Raw genomic sequence first — 22,965 nt, 5'->3', positions numbered from 1 at the left:
GAGAGAGCCACTGGGTACAGCCCTTGGCTGTCCTCCGGGGGGGGGGGGGGCTGAGCCGCAATGGGAAGCAGGTTGTAACTGGGGTCAGTATAGCAGGGAGAGGAGTCTGGCTGTGGGTGGGTCTGTGTGTAGAAGGGGGGGAGCATGGCAATGGGACTGGTGTACGTAGAGAAGGGAGAGGCCTGGCAGTGGGGGTGGGGGTGTTTAGGGGGGAGGAACCTTGCAAGGGGTGGAGCCTACAGTGGGTGGAGCATTGAAGAAAGGGGAGGAGCCTGGCACTGGGGCCATGGTGGGGGGAAGGACTCTCTCTCTGGGGCCAGCCCGTTGCTCACCAGCTTGCTCGGTCCTGCCATTGTGCCCGTGCTCACTGTTCTGGGGGGGTCTCAGCCCTAGAGGAAGATGTGGGGTGCTGGACACTCTGCTTGCACAGTTGGGGCCTGCTGCTCGGCGCCCAATCATCCCCATGCACTTGCATCCCCCAGGCAGCGGAAGGGCCCAGCCTACCCTACGCCGCAAGTGGTAGCCCTGGAGGGCAGGGCCCCTGTGCTCGTTCTTGGTTGCTCTGAGCCTGGCCTGAGCCCCGTCACTTCAGGGCCCTCCAGGTGATGCGAGCCTGTATCGGGGTCCTGTGCTCACCCGCTGCCTGGCTGGAGGCAATGGGATGCTGCCCACTCCCAGGGGAAGCGCAGGACTCGCAAGCAGGGCCGGACACGGGATCCAGGATCAGAGCTGGGGTTCCACAGCCTACTTTAATGGGGAGCAGGGAGGGGGCAGGGGAGGCGCGGCCCCCACTCAGCCCTGGCGGCCGGCCCAGGGCACTGCCACGCTCATTGGAAGGAGAGGCTGCTGCTCGGCAGCCCCCCAGACCACTGGCCGATGAACTTGAGCACGTCTTGGCACACGGGGCTATGGGACGTCTGCAAGAGAGAAGAGCAGGTGCTGGGCACAGGCTGCGCGAAGCCACCCAGGCTTGGGGGATTCAGCGCATCCTCCCACTCCCTCCTGGGGGACAATGTGAGCCCAGCCCCCGAGCAGTGCCTGACCAGGCAGCAGCTGGGCCCAGCCCCCCTACCTCACATGCCTTCTGCCCCCAAGGTGGGGGCATTGCTACACTAGGGCAGCCAGGAGCCCGTCCCTTGGACTGGAGCAGGGTGGGGCACAGCCCTGGTCCCTGGGGCCCACTGGGGGTGAGCATGGGGCAGGGTCTGGGAAAGGGGGGAACCCAGCAGGATAAGGCACATGGGGGCTGTGTAACGCTGGGGGATGTTCACCTGAGGTGTGCCTGGGCCAGGCTGAGCCCCCGTCCAGGGGCTGAACCCAGCCACCGCTTCCCCTGCTGGGCCCAGCCAGTTCCCCTCGTGGGGAGCCAATGCCCCTGGACCCCCTGCCCTTTGTTGCAGCTCAGAAGCACTGGGCGGGGGGTGGTGGTGAATGACTGACCCCCCCCCCCCATTCTCCCTCCCAGGAGGCACAGGCCTGTGAGTGAGCCAGAGTCACTGCCTTGTCCTGTGCCCCCAGCCCCGTGCTGGGCCCCTCCCATGAAGACAGGCCCTGCTCTCACCCCAGTGCTGGGCGCTGAGCCCCTCCCATGAGGACAGGTCCTGCCCCCACATCTGTGCTGGGTGCTGAGCCCATCCCATGAAGACAGGCCCTGCCCCCCCCTCACCTTGACTGCCATCAGAAATTTGTTCCATGTGTCTTTGTTGGCTTCTTTCCCAGGCCGCTTGAACTCGACCTTGTTCCTCAGCACGGGGTAGCCTGGCCACAGACAGACGCCGCTGAGCGGGGCCAAGCTGGGCTGAGCCCAGCCCTGCCTGACCCCCCAGCCCTGCTGGCACCACTCCCAGCAGCCTGGCCCGGGCGCTTAGCCAACAGCGTGGGGACCCAGAGGTGCCATGTGGGGGCAGGGGCCCCAACACACAGCAATTCCCCTGCCATGATCCCAGGTGCCAGGACCCTGCCCCACACCCAAGGCCTTCGCCTGCAGTTCCCTCGCCAGTGTCTGATGCCCCCTACTGCCAATTCCACCCCCCCGGCCCAAACCTCCTCCCCACCAACCCTGCTCCCCCCAGGTCCCAATCCTTCTCCACGGTCCCAAACCTCCCCACCACCAACCCTGCTCTCCCCCAGGTCCCAATCCCCCCCACTACCAATCCGCCTCCATGGCCCAAACCTGCCACCGGGTCCCAATCCTCTACCACAGTCCCAAACCTCCCCCCGGGTCCAAACCTCCCCCCCATTGCCAATTCTGCCCCCGTGGGTCCAAAACCTCTCTCAATCCTGTCCCCCCTGCCAAGCCTGCCTCCCCCCAGGTTGCAACTCTCCCCCCCACTGCCAATCCTGCACCTCCAGGTCCAAATCTTGCCCCCCTACTCCCCAGGTCCTGATCCTTCCTCCTCTGTGCCAAACCTCCCCACCACTGCCAATCCGCCGCTCCCAGATCTCATTCCTGCCCCCTGGGTCCCAATCCTGCTCCCCCATCCCCTAGGAGCTAACTCACCGGTGAGCAGGCAAGGCAGGGAGCGCACGCCCGTGCTTGCGGCCACCAGTGAAGCCTCGTATGTGTCCCGCTCATCTCGGGGCAGAACCTGCTCCAGCCGCTGATCCATGGACATGGTGAGCACCCAGTCCCTGATCTCCTCCCGTGTCGCCTCCTGCCATGCAGCAGAGAGCACTGCTGACTCCGGGAACTGCCCTGCGAGCTGGCCTGGCCCCGAGACCAGGGCAGGGGTCAGGCCCCCAGATCATGAACCCCCACTGACAGAGGGGGTCCTGGTCACTTGTGTCCCCTGCCTGGTCCTGAGAGCTGGGAGGGGTGCAGGGGCTGGTCACTCACCCCCCACTCACCTGATCCTGAGAGCTGGGGCCTCATCCCTCGCTTCCCTTACCCCCTCAGTCCTGAGAGCTGGGGCCCTGGTCCCTTGAGCCACCTACCCCCGTGTTCCTGAGAGGTAGGAGCCTGGCCCCTCAACCCCCTAACCCTCTGGTCCTTAGACTTGGGGGCCTGGTCCCTCCCTCTCCCCACTCACCTGGCTCTGAGACCTGGGGCACTGGTTCCTTGCGTCATCCCCTAGTGCTGAGAGCTGGGGCCCTGCTCCCTCACTTCCCCCGGTACTGAGAGCCGGGGGCCTGGTCCCTCACTTCCCCCGGTCCTGAGAGCCGGGGGCCTGGTCCCTCACTTCCCCGGTCCTGAGAGCCGGCGGCCTGCTCCCTTGCACTCCCCTCCTCCTGTTGCTGAGCGTCAGATCCCGGACACCCTCGCTTACTGCTGAGAGCTGGGCCCTGCTGCCTCACTCCCTGCCTGTCCTGGGGCTGAGGGAAGCGGGAGGTGGAGAACATGGACGACACTCACAGCCACGTGCTGGTGCGCCGGGAGCGGCACCTCGAAGGGGATGTCCGTGTTCTGGAAGTCGACGTGGTCCAGGGCGTCGAGCGTGCCCTCTTCAATGGCCTGGGGGGCAGAGGGAGGTGCTGTGGGGGTGGGCAGCATCCTGCAGTGCCAGCCCAGGCAGGCCAAACCTCCCGCACCAGCAATGGCCCCAGCAGGGGCCCAGGAGATATGGGTGTGTCCGCTGGGAGTGGCAAAAGCGGCTCACATTAGCCCTGACCTTGCAGTCACCTGCTCTTCCACCCCGTGAGCCAGGCCCCATCCTGCCGGACCTACATTCTCTGTTCCAAGGGCACGTCCTGGCATTTAGCTCCGTTCACATGAGCCCAGCACACTGACGAATAGGTGAGGGAATAGCTTGTATTGGACCAGCTTCTGTGGGGGAGCAATGCAGGCTGTGGCGCTTACACTTGAGATACCTCAGAGGAAGACCTCTGTGCAGGGCTCTCTTGGTGCAATACAAGCTATGCCCTCCCCCACCTTGTCTGTCTCATACCCTGGGGCTGATCCAGCTACAATAGCCCTGCCTCCAGCTTACGATGGGAGCCAGATCGCTCGGTGGAATCCACGTGTCCCCATCATGATTTACCGAATTTTCTGTAGGCTGTAAGGTTTATCACCAGAGATTTTTATATTTTCTCCCAGATCCTCAAAGAAGATATTGAGTAACATGGAGCTGAGAGCAGCTCCTGGGCAGCATCCCATTAGAACCCCCCGACCCCCATTGGATGACAACTGCCCATTGACTTTTTGACATCCACTAGCTAGCCCCTGTTCAATCCATTTAATATGGGTGCTACTGATTTGGCATTGCGTTAATTTTCGTATGGCCTGTCGAGCAGGACTAAACCGCAGCCCTGACAGAAGTTTAGCAGCCAGGCTTATGAGAAGTTGTTTCTCTTATGAGACCTATTTTCCATAAAGCTATAATCAAATGCTGCTGTCTTTCAATTCTCAATGGAGTGTGTCCCAGCCAACAGGACAGCAACTGACACCCTTGGCCAGGGTGCCGGGGAACTGGGTCCCACAACTGGCCCCTGCTGCTAAGGAGTACAGGGTTAGAATGGAAACAGGCACAGGACCACTACTCGAGCAGCTGCTGCTGCAGTTTGGAACCTGAGTGACCCTCCTTGCCAGCTGCTCTGGGGTCTCTGCTGTGTGCCGGACCAACAGGAGTGCAAGGAAAGGGCCGAGCTGGATGCTTTCCTTCTTGGTTCTTGTAGGGGCAGCAGCTGAAGTATCAGGAAATGAGAACAGCTTCCCTCCCTTGTTCAGAGCCACCTCCATGCCAGACATCATGGCTCTTCTGGCCTGGAAGTCTCTTGGGTTAGGGGCCGTGCTGCTCCGGACACACAGCCAGGCTTTGCTCGTACAAGCCGTGGTTTCACTCTGTGCCATTTCCAACCTGCAGTGTTCAGCCAGATGCACCTTAACACAGGGCCCGCTCTCCCCTGTGGGTCCTCGAGGCAGGGCTGGAACATTCTCTGTCTTCCCATAGGCACCTCCCCTGCAGCCCCCCGACTCAGAACAGCCTGCCCCCTAGAGCCAGCGTTAGGAGTAAGCAGCCTGAGCAATTGCTTAGGGCCCCGAGCAGCTCAAGGCCCCCCGCATTCATTGTTAGTATCCTTGCTTAGGGCCCCCAGTGGGCTGGCACCAGCACAGCCACCCACCCCTGTGCCGCCTTTACCCTCATCCTGATGCGCTACTCACATCTGTGAGGTCCAGGAATCGGTTCAGGAAGATGAATGCCATGTTCTCCCAGCCGACCGCCTAGTGCAGAGAAAGCAAGAATGAGTGTGAGTGGTGGGAAGTGATACTCTGGGGAGCCCCGGCCAATCCCACCCACCAGTGATGTGGGGAAATGCCCTCTGGACTAAGAGCAGTAATAATTCAGCAGGACAAAGGGGGGCACCTGCATTGCGCCTTGCTGAGCAGCCAGGATTCGGGGGGAAAACGAGGCAAAGAAGGCTTGTGGGGGAGTGAATCTGCAGGGTTCAGAGAGAACAGCGGTATCCCCAGCTTGCTCAGCCTCAAGGCCCCTCAAGTCACAGCCCCAGCTACATCAGAGGCAGGTGTGAGACCATAAGTCCCCCAAAGCAGCAGATGTGTGATAACCTGCCCCCATGAGGGTCTCATCCTGGGTGCTCATACTTAGAGCTCAGATTATTTATTTGTGTGGTTGTTGAGTTTGCAGCAAGCTGGGGCATGAACTCACCGCACACTAGCCTGCCCTGAACTCCCCGTCCCTGGGTGCCTTCACCGGGCACTAAAGGTTCCCAGCATGCTTTGAGCTACTCCTGTTGTAAAGTGGAGTAGACAGAAGCACAAGCAGGGTGCCAGGGACAGTCAGCACATGGTGGGCTAGAGCACTGCAGACACCCCTAGTTTGCTGTGCAGTAACTGCATCTAGACATGAACGCAGTGCCTAGCAGCACTGCTCATGGGCCAGGCTCCCACGGCACTAGGCACTGTACAGACGCAGAATTAAAAAACAGTCTGTACCACAAAGCGCTGACAAGCCAAGCTTAACCCCTGAAACAGGTTAAAAATTCCTTCCACCATTTTTTTCCTAGCTCAGGTAATGCTGGATAGTCACATAATCCAGATAAACGCCCAGTCCCTTTCGGAATCTTGCCAAGACCTTGGGCTCAATAACTTCATGTGGAGATGATAAGCTACGCAAGCTAATAATGCATGGTGCAAAAAAGTATTCCCTTGCACTGGGTTTGAATTTCCCCCATTTGAATTGCATTTAATGCACCCTTGTTCCTATGTTATTAGACAAGAAGAGCAAAAGTGCCCGGTCTCCTTTCTCTAGGCCAGCCATTGTTTTAAGTGCTTCTGTCACATCCCCTCTTATTCACCTCTTAAGGGAACAGTCCCAATCGTTTTAATCTCTCTGAACCCCGTTCTGCAATAGTCTGAGATGAGGGACCCAGCACTGCACACAGTGCCCACAGGAGGCCGCGATACTGATCTATATGAAGGCACTAGGTTCTCCCAACACCCCCAACTTCCTGCTGCAGATGGCGTTTGCCTTTGGGATCCCCGTGCATGCTGAGCTGAGCTCTCGCTGCGCTGACCCAGCAATGCCCAGAGCCCTCTCCTGAGCTGCAGCAGGTTACCTTGCGCCCTTTCCTACATGCAGTGCTGTGCAGACGGTCTCTTCCCCAGCGCCAGCAGCAGGAGCCTGCAGTGACACACTGTTGCTCTAGGACAACTGCGCCCTGCACCCAGCAAACCTGGAGCCAGGTCACGTTGCAGGCCCTGCAGCCAGGCACATCAGTGCCCATTGGGTCTCCCCTCCCTGCCCAGGGTAAGCTGGGGAGCAGGAACACAGTCCCCCACCCCAGAGAACATGGTCTGGCACCTGCCAGCTCTTCTAGACATGACCGAGTCCTTTGCTGTAGCATGGCCTTTTGGGCGGGGCAGAGGCAGTCTGGGTTCCAGGGCTGGCTGCTGAGCCTTTCCCCATCCCCCTCTACTGGCTGCTTCGATAGGGGTGTGATGAGCTCTGACTTCACCTTGGACAGCAGGTCCTTCTGGGAGAAGTACTGATGTCAAGTATGCCTGGAATACGTTACCAATAAATTTGTTAGTCTCTAAGCTGCCACAAGTCCTCCTTTTCTTTTTGCGAATACAGACTAACACGGCTGCTACTCTGAAACCTGTTACTAATTACTACAGCTCCTGCTGGCCCTTGAACCAGGGACACACCCACAGTCACAGCCACCCACTGCTGTGCTGATTGCAGATGCTAGCTCTCCTACTAGCTAAAGACAAAGGAAGAGCAGCAATGCCCAGCTTAAATGGGAGACACCATCGAAGAAGGAATCCCAGATAAATGAAGTTGGCGTCTCAATCCCTCAGAGATAGAAAATGGCAAGTTTGAATAAAATCTCCGCCTTGCTGTTAGTCATTTAACCAGGGAGGGACTGTCCCTCTTCCCTCTGTCTAGTTATAAAGCCCCCCACAAATCTGATACTGGTATAAATCAAGGTCCCACAGGGAACTCAGAACTTGCTGAAGCCCCCAGGCAGCTGCAGAACATGGAAATGCAACCACACACTCAGACCAGGCCCTGGGGCAAACTCTCCCAGGGTTACCAGGCCTGAGAATGGCGAGATGTCATTGCAGACTCTGTGTTCTTTAACAGAAGAAACTGAATGTTTCCTTGCTGAGTCTGCACACGACAGTGGGACTATTTTGTAATACTGTTATGAGTCCTGTTTGTGTCTCAGTTTCCCCTATATGCTGCATTATTACCCAGTGGGTGGAAAAGAGCTGTTTGCTTTCAGGGCAGGCAAAGAGACAGAGGGTGGGTGTGGCCCGGCTACGTGGGCCTTAGTTTCCATCTCAGTGGAGCAGCTGAGGAGACTGGTGAATCTAATCGCCAGGACCTCGCACATAGCGACCAAGGACCCAGAGGGAGATGGACATCTCCACCTCCTTTAGGGAAGCTGAACAATCCCCTAGCTCAAGATCAATGGACTGGAGAGGTGTGAGAGGGGGGATAAGAGCTGGGGGCTGAAAGGAGTCGGGCTCTCACCTGACCAAGGAGGTTGGATGGAGAGACAGACAGAGCGTGAACCGAGGGGGTCACTGCAGCTGTGCTGGGCTGTAACCATCAGTTCTCTGGGCCACCCGATGGGCTGCCTGGGTCATGTGCCAAGTGAATAATAAACCCACCTGGTTTCACAGCACTAGGTGAGTGTCCCTGCAGACACTGGGCGAGGGGCACTGATCCCTGAGGAGAGGACACATCTCCCCCAGGATCTGTCTCAGCTGGACTCACTGCCTGCAACTTCTGTGGTGGGGCAGCAGACTGCAGGCTCAGAGGACCAGTCTCAGGAGGCAGTGAGGCTGTGTGGCTCACCCCAGAGGAAGAGTGAGACCCCTGAGGGTCTGGCCCACTGAAGGCCCCCTCCCAAGGACTGTTCCCAGGCTGGGGTGTAGCCCTGACCCTTTGAGTCCGTGACAGCTCTCTCCCTCAAGGAATTCTATTTGGGGATTTTTACTAAGCAATGCTATATGCATGCTTTCCCTTTGCAAATCCAAGGACATTGGTCTTAGAGACCTTCAGAGAAAGCTTTCCTTTCAAACCAAACACCTTCAGACAAGTGGTCCCTCATTCATTGGAGGATCACATGACATGTCATAACCTTATTAGAGATATGAAAGCTGATGAGTGGTGATTTCACTGCTTTATAGTATAACTGCTTTTCCTAAATGCTGGTCTTTGGCCAGGGTTTGTAGAACACTGGTGTGGTCCATATGTGCCTAGAACATCTTCTATTTGAACATAAGCCACAAACCTGTTCATTACATACCTCCATGGTTCTGGGTGACTTAATAAACTTGTCAATTGGCTAAGACTAACCAAGTACCTGATTTGAGAAATAATATCCCAGGTCAAAGCTGACCTGAGAGGAACCCAGCACAAACCATACTGAGATAGCGCTCCCTGGACTCAGTAACAAATGGTTTTCCACATCAGTTCTAGTTTGTTAAATTTCAGCTGTAAAATCCGACTTGCAAATCCACAAATTTTAACTTCTGCTTCCACTTCCCCTGTGCCCTCACTGGCTCACGCAGCTTGGCTGCTGTGCAGTAGTGGCCACTTTCTGCCCCAGGGATTCATGTCTGGGGAAAGAACCACTGCTGCAGCCCTGGCTCGGGATGATCATGTCTGAAGCCAAGAGCTGGCCCACAGGACTTGGGGTTCATCAACACAGAATTTTAAAGGCCACAGCAGCAAGCGTTGGACTTGGGCTTGCAGGCTTTGCACTACAGAGCTAAAAATAGCTGTTGTGATGAAGTGGGTTTTTTCCCCTTGTTGTGCTGTACATGAGCCGATGTGAATCTTACTGTTTTGCATGAATATGGCGTGTGCCTCAGTTTCCCTGCGTGCTGCACCAATGTTTAGGGTGGGAATAAGGGTGTGACTTTTGCTGAGACCCTCGGGGGCAGGTGAGGCAGATCCAGCTGCCTGCACATAAGTGATGGACGGTGCCCTTTGTAACCTGAGACCCAGGAGGTGGATGCGACCAGGTGACACTTTGCCCAGGAAGCAAGATAAAGACCAGAGAAGGGGCAACAGGCCTTTTGGAAGTTAGGCCACTGGAAGCCAGTCAGTCTCCTGTCTGGGACTTGGAGTGGGGGAGAGTCCAGGGCACCAGGCCTGGATCCCCGCAAGATGGACTTTACTGAATGGTCCTGCTTTCTGTGCTAACAAGCTCTGTTCTGATCTATGTTCCTGTCGACTAATAAACCTTCTGTTTTACACATTGGCTGAGAGTCACGGCTGACTGCAAAGCTGGGGGGCGGGGCCTTCTGGCTTTCCCAGGGGTCCCGTTCAGGTGGACCTACTGCGGGAAGCGCATGGTGAGAATAGGGGTCCTGAATGCTCTGAGGTCAGACCCAGAAAGGCCATAGCTGAAAACTCTTCTTACCCTAGTGATAGTGTGAGGGGAGGCATGCTATGCCAGAGTCCTGTCTGGCTTCATACAGAGCAGTTCCAGAGCACCGGGACTGTGTCTCTGTGACAGCTGTGTGTATGTTATGGCTCAGGCTGGAGCTCAGGCTCAGAAACCCAACCCCACCACAGCTTCAGAGCCCGGGCCCACCTGTCTCCATAGCTGTTTTTAGCGCTGTACCATGAGCCCTGCAAGCCTGAGTCTAGACCTGGGCTCCCAGACTCACTCAGGTTTTAGAAGTTTTGACGTCCCATTTGTCTCCCTGGGGCTGCCAAGTCCCATATCAACATACAGGAGTGGGAACATAAGAATGTCCATACTGGGTCAGACCAAAGGTCCATCTAGGCCAGTGTCCTGTCTTCCGACAGTGGCCAGTGCCAGGTGCCCCAGAGGGAATGAACAGAACAGGCAATCACCAAGTGATCCATCCCCTGTCACTCACTCCCAGCTTCTGGCAAAGAGAGGCTAGGGACACCATTCCTGCCCATCCTGGCTAATAGACATTCATGGACCTAGCCTCCTGGAACTTATCTACTTCTTTTTTGAACCCTGTTATAGTCTTGGCCTTCACAACAACCTCTGGCAAGGAGTTCCACAGGTTGATAGTCTGGGTGTGTGTGAAAAAAATACTTCCTTTTGTTTGTTTGAAACCTGCTGCCTAGTAATTTCATTTGGTGATCCTGGTTCATGTGTTATGTGAAGGAATAAATAACACTTCCTGATTCACTTTCTCCACCCCAGTTATGATTTTATAGACCTCGATCAGATCCCCCCTTAGTCGCCTCTTTTCCAAGCTGAACAATCCCAGTCTTATTACTCTCTCCTCGTATCAAAGCTGTTTCATCCCCTCATCATTTTTGTTGTCTATTTCTGAACCTTTTCCAATTCCAATGTATTTTTGAGATGGGGTGACCACATCTACACACAGTGTTCAAGATGTGGGCGTCCCATGGATTTATATAGAGGCAACATGATATTTTCTGTCTTATCTCTCCCTTTCTTGATGATTCCCAGCATTCTGTTCGCTTTTTTGGCTGCTGCTGCACATCGAGTGGATGTTTGCAGAGAACTCTCCACAGTGATGCCAAGATCTTTCTTGAGTGGTAACAGTTAATTCAGACTCCATCATTTTATATGTAGAGTTGGGATTATCTTCTCCAATGTGCATTACTTTACATTTATTAGCATTGAATTTCACCTGCCATTTTGTTGCCCAGTCACCCAGTTTTATGAGATCCCAGCATGGGTGTATTTTATGAGTGTGTGCACGAGTCCACGTGTCACTCACCACCACTCCGGTCTGATGAGCACAGTGCATGTGTGGCGTTCTTCTCCATTGCCCCAGTGGGCCATGCACTGACTGTGCAGCAAGGGCGGACAGGAGGCTTATGTTCAACATACCCCTGCTACTAGAGTGCGCCAGTAGGAGCCACCCGGGGGGCAGGTAGAGTGTGAGACACAACCTGCGGCTGGCGTGATGACACTAGTGCCCCAAGCCCCGCTGACAGTCTCTGTGGCTCGCCTCCCATCACACCCTTCCTGCACAGTCTGCCGAGTTGGGGGGAAAGAAGCTGGAGGGGCGATTGATGGCAGAGGAGGTCCAGGGCGGGGACTGGTCAAGGTAATTAAGGACCCTAGGTGGCATAGGAGGGCAGCTTTCCTGGGCCAGATCCTCCCGGTCCCCAATCAGGGGTGGGGGCCAGGGGTGCAACAAGGGGGGAATCGCTGACTCCCACAGCCCCATACCCATCCCTCGCTCCCTAACCCTCCCACCCTCCTCAATTTGAGGACACCCACTCCCCTGCCAGGCCTGTCACCCTCTCCTCATGCCCCCATGGGATACAAACTCATAGAGAACTCCCGGAGAAGGGGCATTTGCAGCCACATTTGCCGAGGGGCTGGTGGAAGGTGGAGGCAGGAGCCCACCAGGCAGGATGATGGGAGGGAGGGAAAGCTGCCAGAGAAGGACCGATTCCCCCACAGCAGACAGAGAGCCCATGGGAGCCAGGGACCAGGCCCTGCTGCCTCTGGCTCCTGCGAATCAGGCTGCCTCTTACCTTGGCTGCTGTGCCAGCTTCATAAAAAGCCTTGTCTGCGGGGATGAGCTCAGTGTGGCGCAGAAGGGAGATGGAGAGCTTGGCTGCCAAGACATCCTGCGGGCAAAGATGCCTTGAGAGCCACCATGTATGAGAGACAGTGACCCAGTCCGGATCCCCAGCACACAGTATCTGAGCCCCAGAGAGCCCTGCCCTCTCTCTGCCCCGTCTGTATCCCCAGCACCCATTGTCTGAGTCCTGGAGAGCCCTGCCTTCTCTCTGCCCTGCCCAGATTACCAGCACCCAGTGTCTGAGTCCTGGAGAGCCCCGCCCTCCCTCTGCCTGCCCAGATCCCCAGCACCCAATGTCTGAGTCCCGGAGAGCCCTGCCTGGATCCCTAGCACTCAATGTCTGAGTCCCGGAGAGCCCTGCCCTCCCTCTGCCCTGCCCGGATTCCCAGCACCCAGTGTCTGAGTGCCGGAGAGCCCTGTCCTTTCTCTGCCCTGGCCAGATCCCCAGCACCCAGTGGCTGAGTCCTGGAGAGCTCTGCCCTCTCTCTGCCCCACCCTGATCCCCAGCACTCAGTGTTCAAGCCCTGGAGAGCCCTGCCCTCTCTCTGCCTTGCCCAGATCCTCAGCACCCAGTGTCTGAGCCCTGGAGAGCCCTGTTCTCTCTCTGCCCCACCTGGATCCCCAATACCCAGTGTCTGAGTGCTGGAGAGCTCTGCACTCTCTCTGCCCTGCCCGTATCCCCAGCACCCAGTGTCTGAGTGCCGGAGAGCCCTGTCCTCCCTCTGCCCTGCCCTGATCCCCAGCCCCCAGTGTCTCAGTGCCGGAGAGCCCTGCCCTCCCACTGCTCTGCCTGGATCCCCAGCACCCAGTGTCTGAGCCTTGGAGAGCCCAGCCCTCTCTCTGCCCTGCCCGGATCCCCAAGACCCAGTGTCTGAGCCCCAGAGAGCCCTGCCCTCCCTCTGCCCTGCCCAGATCCCTGCCACCCAGTGTCAGCCCTGGAGACCCTTGCCCACTGTCTGTCCATCTATGGCTGGTTACCAAGGCCTGTGTCATAAAAATAAAGGGAAGGGTAACCATCTTTCTGTATACACTGCTATAAAATCCCTCCTGGCCAGAGGCAAAACCCTTTCACCTGTAAAGGGTTAAGAAGCTAAGGTAACCTAGCAGGCACCTGACCCACAATGACCAACGAGGGGACAAGATACTTTCAAATCTGGAGGGGGGGAAAAAGGCTTTTGTCTGTCTGTGTGATACCTTTGCCGGGAACAGATCAAGGATGCAAGCCCTTCAACTCCTGTAAAGTTAGTAAGTAATCTAGCTAGAAAATGTGTTAGTTTTCTTTGTTTTGGCTTGTAAATTCGCTGTTCTGGAGGAAATGTGTATTCTTGTTTTTGTGTCTTTTTGTAACTTAAGGTTTTGCCTAGATGGATTCTCTATGTTTTGAATCTGACCGCCTGTAAGATTATCTTCCATTCCGATCTTACAGAGTTGTTCTCTTATCTTTTTTTTGTTCTCCTAATAAAGTTCTGATTTTTAAGAATCTGATTGGGTTTTTTGGGTCTTAAAAATCCAAGGGGTTTGTGCTCATCTTGTTTATTTTCAAACCTCCCAAGGAAAGGGGGTGTAAGGGCTTGGGGGGATATTTTGGGAAAATAGGAACTCCAAGTGGTCCTTTCCCTGTTCTTTGTCTAAATCACTTGGTGATGGCAGCATACTGTTCAAGGACAAGGCAAAGTTTGTGCCTTGGGAAAGTTTTTAACCTAATCTGGTAAAAATAAGCTTAGAGGGTCTTTCATGCGGGTCCCCACATCTGTACCCCAGAGTTCAGAGTGGGGAAGGAACCCTGACATGGTGGCAGAGCGGTGGGATCATTTTGAACCAGAGATCATTTTGAACCAAAAGCACAGACCTGAAGAGTTTTTTGTTTTTTTTAACTGAAAGCAGTTAGAGTTTTTTTGTCCCTTTGCCTGGAGGCAGAGGTGTTAGTGGTTTTAAGAAAAGGATTTTTCTGTAGGCTGGGAACAGCTATCAGAGACAAAGGTATCAGGTTACAGCACTTCAAAACTTACAAGCAAAACAAAGAAAACTAACGCATTTTCTAGCTAGATTACTTACTAACTTTACAGGAGTTGAAGGGCTTGCATCCTTGATCTGTTCCCGGCAAAGGTATCACACAGACAGACAAAAGCCTTTTTCCCCCCCTCCAGATTTGAAAGTTTCTTGTCCCCTCATTGGTCATTGTGGGTCAGGTGCCTGCTAGCTTACCTTAGCTTCTTAACCCTTTACAGGTGAAAGGGTTTTGCCTCTGGCCAGGAGGAATTTTATAGCTCTGTATACAGAAAGGTGGTTACCCTTCCCTTTATATTTATGACAGCCTGTCAGGCGGAAGGCCTGTGAAGAGGGTGGTAAGGGGACCCTCCCCAAAGGCTGAATTCCTAGCATGCTGCTAGAGCTCCTCCTGTACGCTGGCTTGCAGCATGTCACTCTGCACTCTCACGGCAGGGATCCCTAAGGCCACCCCTGGTTCTGGCGGGGCCAGGGCACCATTCTCATGTTCCCCCGGGCAGCACCCTCTGCAATGGCTGAATGGACTGGGAAAGGCCCCAACCAGGTGTTTTGCCTCCAGGGCCCCCAGCCCATGGATCCCAGGGATGAAGGCCGAACAGAGGGCACGGCAGACCTTACCAGCTGCTTCACACCCTGCGCAGCGGAGCGGATGGCGTAGTAGTGTGATATCAGAAGCATGTTCTCAAACTCCTCGTGCGCGGGGGTGTTCACTTCACTCGACTTCATGAGGTTCTCACACTGCAGAGAGAGGGAGCATGTGAGCACATGGGGGCCGTGGCAGCCAGGCCATAGAGCGGGTAGGGCAGGGCTGGGGGTGGGTGGGCAGGGAAGCAGTGGGTGCTAAGCAGCGCTGGAAGGGGATGGAAGGGGCAGAGGGAGCTGAGATGTTGAGCAATGGGGGGCAGAGGGAGTCGTGGGTGTTGAGCAGTGGGGGGGAGGCAGAGGGAGCTGTGGGCGCTGAGCAGTGGGGGGTTGTCATAAATATAATGGGAAAGGTAACCACCTTTCTGTATACAATGCTGTAAAATCCCTCCTGGCCAGAGGCAAAACCCTTTCACCTGTAAAGGGTTAAGAAGCTAGGGTAATCTCGCTGGCACCTGACCCAAAATGACCGATGAGGGGACAAGATACTTTCAAATCTGGAAGTTGGGAGGGGAACAAAGGATCTGTCTGTGTGATGCTTTTGCCGGGAACAGATCAGGAATGCAGCCTTACAACTCTTGTTAAGTTAGTAAGTAATCTAAATAGAACATGCGTTAGATTTCCTTTTGTTTAATGACTGGTAAAATAAGCTGTGTTGAATGGAATGTATATTCCTGTTTTTGTGTCTTTTTGTAACTTAAGATTTTGCCTAGAGGGATTCTCTATGTTTTGAATCTGATTACCCTGTAAGGTATTTACCATCCTGATTTTACAGAGGTGACTCTTTTACCTTTTCTTTAATTAAAATTCTTCTTTTAAGAACCTGATTGATTTTTCATTGTTCTTAAGATCCAAGAGTTTGGGTCTGTGTTCACCTGTACAAATTGGTGAGGATTCTTATCAAGCCTTCCCCAGGAAAGGTGGTGTAGGGTTTGGGGGGATATTTTGGGGAAAGATGATTTCAAGTGGGCTCTTTCCCTGTTCTTTGTTTAAAACGCTTGGTGGTGGCAGCATAAGGTTCAAAGACAAGGAAAAGTTTGTAGCTTGGGGAAGTTTTTAACCTAAGCTGGTAAGAATAATCTTAGGGGGTCTTTCATGCAGGTCCCCACATCTGTACCAGAGAGTTCAGAGTGGGGAAGGAACCTTGACAGGGTTAGAGAAAGCCATGGGCGCTGAGCAGTGGGGGGCAGAGGGAGCAATGAGCGATGAGCAGTGGGGGGCAGTGGGAGCCGTGGGCGCTGAGCAGCGGGGGGCAGAGGGAGCTGTGGGTGCTGAGCAGCGGGGGGCAGAGGGAGCCGTGGGCGCTGAGCAGAGGGGGGAGCTGTGGGTGCTCAGCAGCAGGGGGAAGAGGGAGCCATGGGCGCTCAGCAGCAGGGGGAAGAGGGAGCCATGGGCGCTCAGCAGCAGGGGGTAGAGGGAGCCGTGGGCGCTGAGCAGAGGGAGCCGTGGACGCTGAGCAGTGGGGGGGGCAGAGGGAGCCGTGGGCGCTGAGCAGTGGGGGGGGCAGAGGGAGCCGTGGGCGCTCAGCAGCGGGGAGGCAGAGGGAGCTGTGGGCGCCGAGTAGTGGGTAGGCAGAGGGAGCCCTGGGTGCTGAGTAGTGGGTAGGCTAGAGGGAGCCGTGGGCGCTGAGCAGTGGGTAGGCAGAGATAGCCGTGCGCACTGAGCACCGGGGCGCAGAGGGAGCCGTGGGTGCTGAGCAGCAGGGGACAAACGGAGCCGTGGGCGCTGAGCAGCGGGGGGGGATACAGAGGGAGCTGTGGGTGCTGAGCAGGGGGCAGGCAGAGGGAGCCGTGGGCGCTGAGCAGCGGGGGGTAGAGGGAGCCGTGGGCGCTGAGCTGCGTGGGGCAGAGGGAGCCGTGGGCGCTGAGCTGCGGGGGGCAGAGGGAGCCATGGGTGCTGAGCAGTGCCGGAGGCCAGGGGGCAGAGCTCTGAGCTCCACTGTACTTGGAATCTCGCCAGCAGGGGCAGCGCGGTCAAACTCACCAGGTTGAAGAGGACATCGCGCAGGTCGGCCCAGCTAGGATAGGCCTCAGTGCTGTTCATGCCAGGTGCGTTCACCATCTCCACAAAGAGACGCTTATAGATGTTGAAATTCTGCATGAGAGGGGAAGCCACATGTCCTGGGCACTGGGTGGGAGCTGAGGGGAGCTCCAGCCCCCCCGCCGCCCAAGGGACGCAGACGGGGGTCCCAGCAACTCCACACATGCACGGTATCTTGCAGCGACGTGTCCAGCCAGTATGCAGGGAGCAGTGGTCCCAGAACTGCCCCCTGGCAATGTAGGCTCCTCCCCAGGCCTCTCCCTACAACCCGGAGTCTCCCAGGAAAGAACAAGACAAATGGTACCTAGCAGGACCTTGGCCTGTCCCCGCATGCAGTACACATGTGGGGTAGATCCTCAGCCTCCTCCCCACCTCGTCTGCAGAGGAGGGAGAGGGAACGGGAAGTGGCCGCAGACCCAGCATGGAGCAGCCCCTGTGGGTGCAGAGCTGGGTCCTACACCACCTTCCCTACAGACATAGCCCAGAGCAAGAGCGGCAGGGCCAGAGCACAAGGCCCCAGCCTGGGGCCCAGGTCTGGAGAGGATCCTGGTGCTGCACTGAACATCTCCTTTACCTGCAGGTTGGCAGGAGCTCCATGCTGGACATACAGACTCAGCGCTTTGTCATAGCTGCCTTCCCGGATGAGGTGGGTTGCGTACAGAGCGACATACTTGTGCAGGACCTTATAATTCTGGAGCAGGAACAGAGAGAGGAAGCAATGGCTGTGCCAGGCTTTAGATCCAGATCCTCTGTAGAACTTGCTCACCGTCTCATGATTTACCACTCCACTCATTTGGGTGACACTTCGGCATTTTACCAGCAAGTGATTTGATATATTCTGTCAGACCACTGATCTAGATATAGAACAGCACTGGACAGAGAACAGAGCCCTTCTGGACCTCACTAGAAACACCCCCTTAGACAAAGATTTCCTGTTCAGCACTTCTCGCAATCTACCATGCAAACAGCTTTTGCTCCATTTACTATTGCCTGCAATGATTTTGAATAATGCTAAATTTTTCATCATAATGTCATGTAGGACTAAGTCAAATACCTTACAGGGTATGTCTACGTTGGAAGAAAAGTCCTGTGGCATGGCCAGGCTGGCCCGAGTCAGCTGATTTAGCCTTGGGGGGTTCAGGCTGTGAGACTAAAAACTGCTGTGTAGATGTTGCGGGGCCCCAGAACCCAGGTTCCAGCCCAAGCCCGAATGTCTACACAGCAATTTGACATCCCCACAGCCCGAGTCAGCTGACCTGGGCCAGCCACAGGCATTTAATTACTGTTTAGACATAGAACCATTGAAGTGTAGGAGTGAAAAGGACCTCAACAGGGCATCTAGTCTAGACCCCTGCACTTAAGGCAGGACTATGTAATAAATAGACCATGCCTGACAGGTGTTTGTCTAACCTGTTCTTAAAAACCTCCAATGACGCAGATTCCACAACCTCCCTAGGCAATTTATTCCAGTGCTGAACCACCCTGACAGTTAGGAAGTTTTTTCCTAATCTCCAACCTAAACCGCCCTTGGTGCAATTTAAGCCCATTGCTTCTTGTCCTATCCTCAGAGGTTAAGGAGAACAATTTTTCTCCCTCCTCCTTGTAACATTTTATGTACTTGAAAACTGTTATCATGTCCCCCTCAGTCTCCTCTTCTCCAGACTAAACAAACCCATTTTTTTCAATCTTCCCTCATAGGTCATGTTTTCTAGACCTTTAATCATTTTTGTTGCCCTTCTCTGGACTTTCTCCAATTTGTCCACATCCTTCCTGAAATGTGGCACCCAGAACTGGACACAATACTCCAGTTGAGGCTAATAAGCGTGGAGTAGAATGAAATAATTACTTCTCATGTCTTGTTTACAACACTCCTGCTAATACATCCCAGAATGATATTCACTTTTTTGCAACAGTGTTCCACTGTTCACTCATATTTAGCTTGTGTCCACTAAGATCCCTTTCCGCAGGACTCCCTCCTAGGCAGTCATTTCCCATTTTGTATGTGTGCAACTGATTGTTTCTTCCTAAGTGGAGTACTTTGCATTTGTCCTTGTTGAATTTCATCCTATTTATTTCAGACCATTTCTCCAGTTTGTCTAGAGCATTTTGAATTTTAATCCTATCCTCCAAAGCACTTGCAACCCCTTCCAACATGTCTTTTCTTATTTTATTTTTTGTCCTTCTTATGTATAGTAGAGAAGTCCTTGCTTGGGCAAAATCCCCATGGAAATTTGAGTAAATTCATCTGGCAGTTTTGTCTTTTAGGATGGAAGAATCCCATGCACTGCTACAGGCTGGGGACCGATTGGCTAAGCAACAGTTCTGCAGAAAAGGGCCTGGGGATTACAGTGGACAAGAAGCTGGATATGAGTCAGCAGTGTGCCCTCGTTGCCAAGAAGGCTAACGACATATTGGGCTATATTAGTAGGAGCATTGTCAGCAGATCGAGGGAACTGATCATTCCCCTCTATTCAGCACTGGTGAGGCCACATCTGGAGTACTGCATCCAGTTTTGGGCCCCACACTACAGAAAGGATGTGGACGAACTGGAAAGAGTCCAGCGGAGGGCAACAAAAATGATTAGGGGTCTGGGACACACGAGTTATGAGAAGAGGCTGACTCTGACGAGTATTCCGTACCCGACCATGGGGGAGCAGAGCCTGATGGTGCCAGGGAGCGGTACCGGGGAGGCAGAGATCAGCGCTGCAACATCGTGGGCTTCCCTCGATGATGAATCAATGGTGGTGTTGCCATCGGTGCCACCGACGGTGCCACCATCGGCATTGCTGTCCTGACTGGTATCGTAATCGCCCACAGTGCCAGGCACGATGCCACAATTGGTGCCATCGCCGGTGTTACTGGCAGGGCCTGAGTTTGCGAGGCTAGGTACTGCGCCGTCATATCAATGAGGTCTCGAGCCACCTCATATGTGTCCGGACTGGAGGGGAGATCAAGGTCTTCCTCCAAATTGTCGCGGGTAGGAGACTCCATTCTTGTCGGACTCAATGGCTCTGCGCCTGGCGCCAGAGTCAACGGCGCCAGTTCTTGGGGACCAGACCGAGGGTGTCCCACCAGAGGACCACCCCACTGGAATCCCTGCTCAGCTTCCTGACCAGGGAACGTCCCGTCTGGTTTCTTTTTCTTAGGCGGCACTGGAGACTAAACGGCGCCGCTGCAAGGCACCGGTCTTGTGGGCTGGGGAGCGGTGCTGGTGCTCCCTGGCAGAGTCTTTCCTCGGTGCCGGGACATCCTGCACTGAGGCCGGTGTGCTGGGCATCGAGGGTGCCGGTGTCAGCTCAGGCTGAAGGGCCGACTCCATCAAGAGGAGCTTCAGGCGATAGTCCCGCTCCCTCTTAGTCCTGGGTCTGAAGCTCCTGCAAATAGGGCACTTATCTGTCTGATGGCCCTCCCCGAGGCACTTGAGACAGGTGGTGTGCTGTTCACTTGTTGGTATAGGTTTTGCACACTACTCGAATGCTTTAAACCCTGTGACCGAGGCATGCCCCAGTGCCAGGGAGAGTAGAATGGGGGGAAACCCCCCGAGTCAGCTAAACTAATCTACAACTATTAACGACTAACTAACAACTATTTACACTAGAAACAAGGGAACCACTAGGTAAGGCATTTGCAAAAGCAAGAGACTAAGCTGTTCCAATGACTCACGGGCGGTAGAGAAGGAACTGAGCAGGCAGCGGGTCAGCAGGGACATATATACACCGCCATGAGGGCGCCACTTTAGGGGTCTCCACAGCAGACCCAACGCGTACCGCTAGGGAAAAGCTTCCGGCAGTCATGCATGTGGCGCGTGCACACACCTATTGGAATGCACATGAGCAATCACTCGAAGAAGAATTGGGCTTATTTAGTCTGCAGAAAAGAAGAGTGAGGGGGGATTTGATAGCAGCCTTCAACTACTTGAAAGGGGGTTCCAAAGAGGATGGACCTAGACTGTTCTCAGTGGTAGCAGATGACAGAACAAAGAGCAATGGTCTCAAGTTGCAGTGGGCAAGGTTTACGTTGGATATTAGGAAAAACTTTTTCACTAGGAGGGTGATGAAGCACTGGAATGGGTTACCTAGGGAGGTGGTGGAATCTCCATCCTTAGAGGCAGGGTGGATAAAAATCAATTATTTTTTTTTTAAATCTTTTTTTTTTAATAAAATACTTTTTGAGGAAAAAACCTAACTAAAGATATCTTACATTATAGCTCAAAGATAGTTTTAATTATGTCATCATGGAAAGGGGATTATAAATTCTAATTCTATAGTATGAGACAATATATTCATGTAATGTTTAAGAAAAGTTTTGTAAATGAGTTTCAATAGTTCATGGATTAGGGACGCAATATTATGGGGTTCCAGTGGCTTCTGTTTCGAAAGATTAACCTAAATAATCTATCTACCCAATGGGTCTCAGTGCTTCTCAGTCTAGAAGAGACCATCAGAGATGCTTAGTTTTGCAGTTCTCAAACTGTGGATTTGTGTCTCCAGAGATAAAAATGCTCGTTAACAGCAAAAATGTTTTTAAACAAATAAATGAATATATAGAGGTGAGAAATAACAGACATCAACCCTATTGTCCCTCTGCAAATTTGTATACACAGAGTCAATCCCTTACCTCTCTCTAAAAGTGCAAAGTTTCAAAAAGTTCAATTAATAGAAGATTGCTGGGGGTGGAATAGATCTGGACAAGGAGAAGAAGTCTGGAGATAAATGTGAGAAGGGAGGGACAGGCGGCAGAAACAAAAGTGAAACTGTTTGAGCAGCATATTCCAGAAGTCTTGAGGTCTTTCTGAGCATAGCCTTCATTGACTTGAGATCTACCATACCATCCTCTCACTAAAAGGGAAAACTTATAATAGCTGCAGGCCGTAAAAGAGACCCAGTTTGGGACTATTTTAATGAAGTTCCTCTACTTGTGGGTAAGACTGGCATGCGTGCAAAATGCAAACAGTGCAACAAAGAAATGCAAGGCCTGATTGCCCGAATGAAACAACTTCATGAGAAGTGTTCCTTCTCAGGAGGAAGCTGCGTTGAAGATGATGAAAGGAACATGTCTGAACATGCAGGATCTTCAGGTTGGTAACAACCAACAAGAATGCACTTTTATGTAGAAATCCATAATTAAATCGAGTCTTCCTGCTAGTGATTTAAATCAATTTGATTTAAATCAAATCCACCCTGCTTAGAGGTTTTTAAGGCCCAGCTTGACAAAGCCCTGGCTGGGATGATTTAGTTGGGGTTGGTCCTGCTTTGAGCAGGGGGTTGGACTAGATGTTCCAACTCTAATCTTCTATGATTCTATGTGGGCATACTATGGTTTATATAGAGGCAATATGATATTTTCTGTCTTTCCTAATGGTTCCCAACATTCTGTTCGCTTTTTTGACTGTTGTTGCACATTGAGTGGATGTTTTCAGAGAATTATCCACAATGACTCCAAGATTTCTTTCTGAGTGGTAACCGCTAATTTGTACCCCATTATTTTATATGCATAGTTGGGATTATGTTTTCCAATGTATATTACTTTGCATTTATCAATATGAATTTCACCTGCCATTTTGTTGCCCAGTCACCCAGTTTTGTGAGATCCTTTTGTAGGTCTTTGCAGTCTGCTTTGGACTTAATCATCCTGATTAGTTTTGTATCATCTGCAAATTTTGCCACCTCACTATTTACCCCTTTTTTCAGATCATTTATGAATATGTTAAATAGTACTGGTCCCAGTACATATTCCTGGGAGACACCACTATTTACCTCTCTCCATTCTGAAAATTGACCATTTATTCCCTATCTTTTAGCCAGTTACCAATCCATGAGAAGACCTTCCCTCTTATCCCATGACAGCTTACTTTGCTTAAGAGCCTTTGGTGAGGGACCCTGTCAAAGGCTTTCTGAAAATCTAAGTACACTATATCCACTGGATCCCCCTCATCAATATGCTTGTTAACCCCCTCAAAGAATCTAATAGATTGGTGAGGCATGATTTCCCTTTAAAAAAACCATGTTGACTCTTCCCCAGCAAATTATGACAGGTTTCAGAGTAGCAGCCGTGTTAGTCTGTATTCGCAAAAAGAAAAGGAGTACTTGTGGCACCTTAGAGACTAACAAATTTATTTGAGCAGAAGCTTTCGTAAGCTACAGCTCACTTCATCGGATGCATTCAGTGGAAAATACAATGGGGAGATTTATATTCACAGAGAACATGAAACAATGGGTGTTACCATACACACTGTAAGGAGAGTGATCACTTAAGATGAGCTATTACCAGCAGGAGCGGGGGCGGGGCGGGAAAACCTTTTGTAG

General features: G+C 53.3%; 1 protein-coding gene across 3 annotated transcripts in view; it reads right to left on the bottom strand.

The window, feature by feature from the left end:
* Positions 1–716: 716 nt before the first annotated feature.
* The window catches only part of IFT172 (intraflagellar transport 172), a 154,257-nt gene continuing 132,008 nt past the window's right edge, over positions 717–22,965 (bottom strand). For all 3 annotated transcript variants that reach the window (XM_038397429.2, XM_043509919.1, XM_038397430.2), the window contains 9 exons: positions 17,235–17,351; positions 16,604–16,714; positions 14,597–14,716; positions 11,922–12,017; positions 5,099–5,158; positions 3,353–3,451; positions 2,501–2,654; positions 1,667–1,758; positions 717–917 (listed from right to left, as the gene is read on the bottom strand). In XM_038397429.2, coding sequence (XP_038253357.1) covers positions 828–917; positions 1,667–1,758; positions 2,501–2,654; positions 3,353–3,451; positions 5,099–5,158; positions 11,922–12,017; positions 14,597–14,716; positions 16,604–16,714; positions 17,235–17,351 — 939 coding nt within the window. In that variant the 3' untranslated portion in view covers positions 717–827. The remainder of the gene's footprint in view (positions 918–1,666; positions 1,759–2,500; positions 2,655–3,352; positions 3,452–5,098; positions 5,159–11,921; positions 12,018–14,596; positions 14,717–16,603; positions 16,715–17,234; positions 17,352–22,965) is intronic.

The sequence above is a fragment of the Dermochelys coriacea genome, chromosome 3, assembly GCF_009764565.3.
Source record: "Dermochelys coriacea isolate rDerCor1 chromosome 3, rDerCor1.pri.v4, whole genome shotgun sequence".
Classification (NCBI taxonomy): domain Eukaryota; kingdom Metazoa; phylum Chordata; order Testudines; family Dermochelyidae; genus Dermochelys; species Dermochelys coriacea.
The sequence above is the reverse complement of the archived record's forward strand: the minus strand, read 5'-3'. Positions and strand labels throughout refer to the sequence as shown.